This window comes from Mytilus trossulus, chromosome 3, assembly GCF_036588685.1.
Source record: "Mytilus trossulus isolate FHL-02 chromosome 3, PNRI_Mtr1.1.1.hap1, whole genome shotgun sequence".
NCBI classification, from domain to species: domain Eukaryota; kingdom Metazoa; phylum Mollusca; class Bivalvia; order Mytilida; family Mytilidae; genus Mytilus; species Mytilus trossulus.
The window spans coordinates 25,167,053-25,176,418 of NC_086375.1; the positions used below are offsets into that span (position 1 = coordinate 25,167,053).

Here is a 9,366-nt window from a genome sequence, read left to right on the forward strand (position 1 = left end):
GACAAGGGTATACACAAACATACCTGGTTAATCCCACAACTGTCTTCGAAAAAATGCCTTTTCTTTGTCGGAAATTCGCCAGTTTAATCATATTTTTTTCAAGGATACAATAAAACCAGTTCTCTAAATAGTCCTACATATGACTGGCTGAACTAATTTTTGTAATTAATTGAAACCTTTCAGTAATATTTAAATTGGTGTAGAAACAGAAACATTTTTTTAAAGAGATTCTACTTGAACTGGTGGTCATTACACTCGATAAGTTCTTAATCAGGTATTGAATGAGGAGTTAACAAAATTTTATAGAACAATTTCTGAAAAAAATGTATATTCAGTACGGGTGCTACGCGTGTTCAAAGTAAGCTGTCAAAATGTTTGCCCTGAAAATCGACCCAAAGTTGTGATTTACCCTCTGATAAAAGACAACAAGAAACGAAACAAAGCACAACACAATGAAAAACTTCTCATCACAAACAAATAAACAATAAGTACATACATTATTTTTAAGAAGACAAATAAGAAGATAAAAAGACAAAAAGAAAACAACAACAACAACAACAACAACAACACCACCAACAACAACAACAACAATAGTAATAATAATTATTGATTATTTAATATAAATGATATTTCAAGATTAAAAGGAGATACACATTAGTTTGTATAAATTGTTCGGCACAAAAACAATTTCGTTTTACTCACAGTCCAACCCCCTTTCTCACAAAGCACAGCCACATTTCTGTAACTATCAAAGTAAACTGTAATAAACTCAGAGGTTTTTTTACTGATACACCAATCACTGCAATCTTTCGGCATAAGCCCAAGAAGCCCAATGCCTGTACGAAATATAAAAATAGTTTGAAAGCTTTAATTGAAGACTTTTCAATCATATAATAATAGACTCATATTTACTCATTCTAACATCAAGTTTAAGTTTGTTAAGTGCTTTTTTGTGTTTATGAGTTCGTTATCATAACTTTTAGTGGATCCATAAAATAAAGTTAATTCGTGTTTACAAAACATTTTTGAAAGAATTTTTTTTGAGGATATCAAAATAATAATTATTGTTGTTTTGAAAATCAAACAGTTTTCTAATTTTGACCATCGCTTTGAGTTCTTTTTGAATGTTCATATCTATAGCTTATTTTCAGAGTTTGCTCAGTTTTGTTAAACATACAGATATCCGTTTTATTAGAAAAACAAATTATGTTTTTCCCTCTTGTTTTGCTGATTTCAAAAAGTTATATACACTGTACTTTCCACTTACATTTAATATCATTGTGCATTTTTTCAAGTTTTTCCTCAATTGCATCCATGTCTAAAAATAAAAAAAATATCTTTTGGAATTAGTAAAGTACTCCGACTGAATCAATTTATGATTCAAAATCTAATATCCACATGTTTCAAAAATTCATGTTTTAAATGCGTAAAACAGAATTACAAAATCAACTTTTGAGTTATATTTGATTAACTTATTAACGACCAGTGAGCCTTTGAAATCCAGAAGACAATGATCTTTAAAAATATTAAAGCTTAAGTGAACGATACAAACACATATGGATCATGCATGGTTATACTGCTTCCGGTCCAAGATCTAGAGTAATACATACAATAGTAATTACCTGTATTGATCTCCTGCACCTGTATTTCCATTGTACCTGTTGTGACAAATCATGATATTAACATGTTAATATTGCCAAACAATTAATTAAACATTAACATTGGTAGAGTACGTTCTAATCTTTACATATTAACTGGAACGGTCGCTTTATCACATTAAGGTTATGATGCGTATTACTTTTATATTATTATTTAAAAATGAAAATAAAAAAAGTGGTCTTTACGTCAAGAGAAAACGATCAAGTTATATTTTGTGGGCAACATAGTTTTCAAAGAAGATGTCAATTATATAGTTCGTTTTCATTCTCCAAGTTTATAAAAGCTGTGATTTGATTGATCAGAAAAATCAAATGTCGTCCATCAAAATTATTTCTATTAACGAAAAGACACCTTCTCAAGATATGGGAAACAACTGACAACTAAAGAATTTGTGGGGTCGGAGGTAAATTAGTTCTTTATGATCACAACTATCCCTGTTTAAAACTTGTTCAGTCGAAGATTAACAAATCAATAAATGGCCAAATAAAAAAACCATGCAGTGGAGGACAATCACTTCCATAAAAAATATATAAAAAAAACCTAAAATAGCTACCATTAAAACAAATTACTTGGTATTAAAAAGGTGAAAGACGAAAATGTGGGTTTGTTTGTTTTGTGTGTCATGGTATAAGCAGTTTTTAAGAAACTGCAGTATGAAATGCAGTTTTTAATGGTTTATAAACATCCATTTGATGCAGATTCAAAATACCATGTGTAACTACGAAATAAACAAGATGTAATGGTTGAAAATAGATGAATCAAACAAATCATTAAAAGGCTAATTTTAGTTCTATTGTGCAAATGGGGCACAGCTATTTATGTTTTATTTAATAATGTTGATTATTTTTAAACATTTTGTATACAATGAAGTATTCGGCAAGAAAAGTTGTAGATGTTGTACAAGATGTTCAGTTATACTGTTAATTAGATGAGAGGTAAGACAGTGTCAGAAAAAGAAATGCTGTAATGCATTCTGATTCTCAAGAAGACAATACATCTACCTAACAACTCAGAAGTGTTTGGATTTTGAACTTTGTAGTCTGCAAGAAAACATAGTTTCTGAATAAAGTAATAATACTTAATAATCTATTATCAATATATATACAAACCGTTCAGCATATTCTTAATGTCGGTGGCAATCTTTAGCGCATCATTTTACATTTATATTTTCCAAAGGAAACGAAAATTCAATAATTCGCATAAGGTTCAGACAGGACAACGTTGATTATGCAGTATTTATTATAGTTAAACATTTATGATTATTTCAGTTAAAAATTTATGATTATTTAGAGATGATTTCAGCTTTCCAATTGTGAACTTTCCTTTTCTAAGTAGCAACATTCCAGCAGCACCTGCATACGGTGTATATATCTCCCAATTGATAGGATATTCCCGTGCTTGTATTTCCTATCATTATTTTCTTGATAGAGGAGTGTTGCTCACAGGGAAGCTATTAAATCAAGAGTTCCTAATTGTGAAGTTGAAATCATCTCTTCGTAAATTTTACGGACGCCATCACGAGTTGGTTGACCTTTATGGAATAACCGTTTCACAAATGATATCGGATATGTTCCTTTCGTCGTAACTACAATCCCCTTCCCTTTCATAAATGTGACATACCGAATTAGACAATTTACCGGATTTGTTATCTCATAAGCAACACGATGGGTGCCACATTAGGAGCAGGATCTGCTTACCCATCCGGAGCACCTGAGATCACCCCTGGTTTTTGGTGGGGTTCGTTTTGATTATTCTTTAGTTTTCTGTGTTGTGTCGTGTGTGCTATTGTTTGACTGTTTGTCCTTTTCTTTTTTTGTCATGGCGTTGTCAGTTTGTTTTCGATTTATGAGTTTTACTGTCCCTCTCGTGTCTTTCCTTCTTTCTTTTTTTTTAATAAACTTTAAAAAATCTGAAAAATAGAATTATTTTAAGACTGGGGGGATATTATCATGTTTTTTTATGCATGTCAAAGATTAAGAAATCGGAAGTAGGCGTTCTGATAAAAAGAAATTCTTTGATTAAAAACTATTCAACGTCGTGTTAGACTATCACGGCTTAATTAACTTTTAGGAATTTTGGTACTGAATGCTCTTCTATTCGTACTTTATTTGGCATTTTTAACTTTTTTTGGATTCGAGCATCACTGATGAGTCTTATGTATACGATACACGCGTCTGGCGTAAATACAAAATTTAGTACTGATATCTATGATGAGTTTATTTATTGCAACAAGAACCTCGAACAATATCATATTTGAATAAAAGTAGATGTAGGTCATGTTTCAATAAGATAGCAACAATCGACTAAACAAACAAGAGACATATAGAGGACAATACACAGCAATATATAGCTGTTGATTGATTTTTTTGTATGAAATTAGGAAGATAATAAAACACTGCAGATAAGGCCAAAATAATTTCAAAAATAATTTCCGTTATCAAATAAAATTTTACTCAAGAATTCCAAATTATATGGTCCGAATGTACTTATGCTAGATATACAGGAGTACATTTGCTACTGACGGTTTATCAAATATCCCTTATAACTATAATCCTGGTACCTTTGATAACTTTTAACACCACTTGGCCGATGTCACTGCTGGTGGACGTTTCGTCACCAAGGGTATCACCAGCCGAGTAGTCATCACTTCGGTGTTGACATGAATATCAATAATGTGGTCATTTTAATAAATTTCCTGTTCATAAAACTTTGAATTGTTCGATTTTTTTTTATCCCAGGCATAGATTACTTTAGCCGTATTTGGCACAATTTTTTGGAATTTTGGATCATTAATGCTCTTCCACTTTGTACTTGTTTGATTTTATAGATATTGTGGTTTGAGCGTCACTGATGAGTCCTATGTAGACGAAACGCGCGTCTTGCGTACTAGATTATAATCCTGGTACATTTGATAATTATTTGTGAAGACCACACATCTTATTGTAGACTTTCAGTGGAACATCGCCTATTTATCACTGGTTCATATTAGGCAGACTTTATACAGGAACTTCTTTTAAAAAAAGAAAGGAAAGTAGTAAGTAGTATCTGTTTACTTCACTGTCCGTCTTGTATATGATATTCTCTCACTAAATGGAATTGGAGCAATTAGGCCCTTATTTGGCCCAAAAATTACTGCAAATTTAAAAGTTATCATACATATTCTTTAATTTCTTAAAAATTGACTATGGTACAAGGTATTCAGAAAAACGAAAAAAAAAATGACATTGAACAAGTTACCATGGCACCAAATCATGATTTAATTTGAATATTTTCTTTAAAAAAAATGAATTTCCTCGTTTTTCATCTATGTTTTTGAACATTTTAGATTGAAAAAGTATGTTCACAGCCAAGAAACAACTTTTATTATGTTAATAGTTATAATAAAGCTTCTGTTAAACTATGAGGTTGTTTCTCGGCTGCAACAATATTTCCACAATGAAAATACAGATAGAAAGCTGCATAAATTCTGTATTTTTCATCGATTTTGTGAAAACAATACATTATATGACGTAATTGTGACGTCATCAGAAAAAAAATCTTGATGTGTTTCATTTATATTTCTAAACCATATGCATTTCTTCACATTGTGTGCCAATTGAAATAGTTATCAAACATGTTATTTTCTTGAGCCAAAACCAGGCCTTAATGCCCCTGTGACTATGTTAAAATTATTATTTCCATCAAACTTGAGATAAAGGATACAACATATACAGTAAGGTCTGCCTCATAAGTTGACTTACATCTAAAAATTGACAATGAGGGTCGGTTGAAATCAAATTTGGCGTAAAAAGAAATCATTCCAGTTTCTAAAATTTGAACTTTCAATTATGTAACATCAATGAAGCAGCGCCGCCTATTCCCAGAGTATATCTGCAAGTTAATACCACATACAAGGGCTTGCATTTTCTATCAGGACTTCCTTGATAAAGGGTTGCTGCTCTCGAGGAAAAAAAAAGCAAGAGTTCGAAATTTTGTAGTTAAAATCATCTCTATGTTAATTTTACGGACGCCATCACGAGTTGATTAATCATTATGAAATCAATCCGTATTTTTTCATATGTTTAAAACACACGAAACAGAATGAAAGCCTGAGTTAACTGTAGATGCTTTATAAATTCAAAACTAATTTATTTCTATATGGACAAAACCCATTATGACAATACTGATTATTATTTAAATAACAAATGTGAGCAACGCTGCATAAACAGAAAAAAACCCATCGAAAAACATATTTTTAAATTAAAATGTGCTTTCATCTATGCCTAAGTCCTTTAAAATTTTATTGTGAAATACATTACAGTTATTCATGTGTTTTATAAGATATGGCTAAATACTGGTTTGTATTTCGTTTAAGATAGTGTCTTCGCCAAATTGTTTTTTTCCTGTGTTTAGTTGTTCTGTTAATTCGGTAAATGTAAGGCAATTCAAAACGAAGAAAATAAAAATTTAGTCAGATTACAAATGAGACAGTACACATACCTAACAAAACAAATATTTTAGATTTGAAATATTGTAGTCTATAAGATAACAGACATCTTGTTACCGGTAGTTTACAAAATGTAATTTCCGGTTACAAACGAAAGTTAATTCTGCATACCGCTTCCTAAATTATATGGTTCTAAGTTTTGTTATACAATTGCTACATCATTAACAAAGTAAATAATAGAACATGGCCTTGATTGTGACCTTGACCTAATTTCTCTGTCAAAATAATTCATGATATCACGACGCAGCAACGAACAATAACATAACAGTTATCAAAAGTATGTGGATTATGATTTAATACGCCAGACACACGTTCGTCTTCATAAGATTCATCAGTGAAGCTCATATTAAAATATTTTTAAAGCCAAACGAGTACAAAGATGAAGAGCATTGAGATCCAAAATTCCCAAAAGTTGTGCCAAATACGTTTAATGTATTCTATGCCTGGGATAAGAAAATCCTTAGTTTTTCCAAAAAATCAAAGTTTTGTAAACAGAAAATTTAACTCATTTGATCCTACGCATATACTATGTAAAGTGAATGAGTTGTATATCACACAACATCATTTTTTTATACTTTCTTTCTTTAGTTTTGTTTTGGGAGGGAGATACAAAACCATATGCAAAAACATGTAAAAATTGATACTTTCAATTTTGACCCCAGTATTACTGTGTGAAATTAAACTAGCAATTAAAAGTTACATTGTTAGTTGAATATTAATAAAACACTAAATTAAAAGATAAATCTGTATGTTTTTACTTGATTTTCAGTTAGAAATTGTTTTACTAAAGTTGTTTATTAGTACAAATCATATATCAGATATCTTGAGAAGACAAAATACAGGGCGAATGATATCATAATATTCAGAAAAAAAGGTTATGTAACCAAAGATAAAAATTTGATGAAGCAAGAATAAACCATTAATATGCATCTGAGTAAGAAAAAAAATTACTTACTTATATAAACATTGTTCAATTTTAAGTTAATAAAAAATATCCCGTATATGCTCTATTATGCAACATAGATCGGAATTAGTATGATATATGTTCCATTTCGAGCAATTACTAAATCTTATTTGAGGTTTTGCTTATATTAAAAAGATCAAAAAGCAAGAGACACTGTTCCAGTATGGCTGATTATTGATTTCATGTCACTCAACGTCATAACTGAGACTAAGGGATCGTATTCAATAATATTGGAGCACTTGAAAGTTTGATGGAAGGAATACGGTCCCTGTGCAAAAAAGGAAAAACAAGAAATATAAAAAAAAACCAAATCAACAGAATGAAATCATCTATTCCTTTGATGTGTTTGTGCTTTTAGTTTTTCGATTTGATTGGTGACCCGTTTTGAATTTTGAATTTTCCACGGAGTTTGTGATTTTACTTTTAAGGTAAAACCTGTGAACTTCTTTGTAAGAAAAAAAAAGAACATTAACTATGTCACGTTTTTACGAAATTTCATAAGCTATAAGTACTTGTTCATCTGCAAAAAATATAAATGGCTAAATATCATTTATAAATCAAGAGTTATTGAAAATACGTGAAATAGCAAACAAATGGATATAAAAGACATGACGGAAATGTAATGCTATTTATTTTGACTTACCACGAACCGTAAAATATGTCACCGTCCAAACTACAACACCAGACAACACTAGCAAAGTTAATATTAAAATAAATAAAAATAACCATTGCTTCAACGATGGTTTAAATTCATGTTTTGTTTCAATTTGTTTCTTTATAACGTCGTATGTGTGATCTTCACGTTTAATATCCTCATACGCAGACATTTCAATGGATGCCATATTAACAATACAATATGTTATCGAAATTATAACATGTAAAGTGAAGGAAACTGTATTTCCAGCTTCCTATATATTTATAGTTACAATAAGGAAGAATAACATATAAACTAATAAAAACATTTCACGTTTGAAGTAATAATGTGAAGTTCGTCTCGTCATGATACTAAAATTTTTAATTATACCTCAGTATGTTTTTTCTATATAAAATATAATGAAATAGTTGTGCTATTTCATTCCACAGAGTATTTGTCAGTCAATAGTTCCAAGGACTATTACCCTGGTTAATAGTTTTATAATCATCTTTCCTGTACTTTTTCATGCTTATTTTTCAATGGACAATAATGATGTCATTGACTGTTCTGCTTGGACTTGTGTGCTTGACCACGTCAAACTCTTATATCGAAAACGGTACAATCTGTTTGTGTCGATTGTAATTAACACACAAAAAGCAATCATAACAGAGAAAGAAAATCTTCGCGCGCATTTTTTTAAAGAATATAGAACTATTACCTTTTTATAATACGGGTTGATCGTCATATTCTAAAACTGTATTTGCGTTTAGTGTACTTAAGCTAGAATTTATTACAGGCACAGAAAGTTTATTTCTAGTCTTGATTGCAGTTAATGAAATATTTACAAATACAACACGAACTATAAAAAAAAAACCAGTATAGCTCATCTTGTGCATGTCAAATTATGTGACATTTTTATTTTCTTTTAGATGATATATGTACACTTTTAGAAAATTAGTTAATTTGGTATATAAAAACATTTAATGACTGTTATTCAGTATAATAAAACACCTAATGACTGGTAGTACGGGTAAAAGTACTCCCTTCGCTTACCAACAATTGCTCTCGGTTTTGCCTCGAGCAATAGTTGGTATCTCAGGGAAAACACACTTGCTATTACCCTCACACCCAGTCAATATGTGAATAATATTTACCGTAAAAAATGTTAATAGATGGTACAGCTTTTAAAAGAAACGCATTGCCAGGATAACTAAACAAAGTCATCCATTATTTTTGAAATAGTTAAATCATGGTGAAATGTCTATCTTAAATGGTGGGCATTACATATTAATTTGATGCTAAAGATTAAAATACAAAAATATCTAACTGAAGGAATAATTGAAAACGAAAAGTCCCTTATCCAACGGCAAAATCAAAAGCTCATACACATCAAACGAATGGAAAACATCTGTCAAGTTTCTGATTGGTAAATCATTTATTTAAAAAAGAGTGTATAAAACCTGATTGTATAGCTAGCTAAACCTCTTACTTATATGACCGTAAAACACCATTATATTGACAAAAATGTGTTAATAAAATAAACAGACCTAACAGGTAAACATGTTCAGTGGTAATAAAGGCGTATTAATTACTTCTATCAGTTTGAACATTTGTCAGCTGGCT

At 30.4% G+C, this 9,366-nt stretch overlaps 1 protein-coding gene across 1 annotated transcript in view; it reads right to left on the minus strand.

Moving 5' to 3' along the window:
- The window catches only part of LOC134710903 (fibrinogen-like protein 1), a 132,348-nt gene extending 124,376 nt beyond the window's left edge, over positions 1-7,972 (minus strand). The window contains exons 1-4 of the mRNA XM_063571314.1: positions 7,753-7,972; positions 1,623-1,658; positions 1,268-1,318; positions 703-836 (exon numbers count right to left, since the gene is read on the minus strand). Of these exons, the coding sequence (XP_063427384.1) occupies positions 703-836; positions 1,268-1,318; positions 1,623-1,658; positions 7,753-7,951 (420 nt within the window). The 5' untranslated portion in view covers positions 7,952-7,972. The remainder of the gene's footprint in view (positions 1-702; positions 837-1,267; positions 1,319-1,622; positions 1,659-7,752) is intronic.
- Between the last annotated feature and the right edge of the window lie 1,394 nt (positions 7,973-9,366).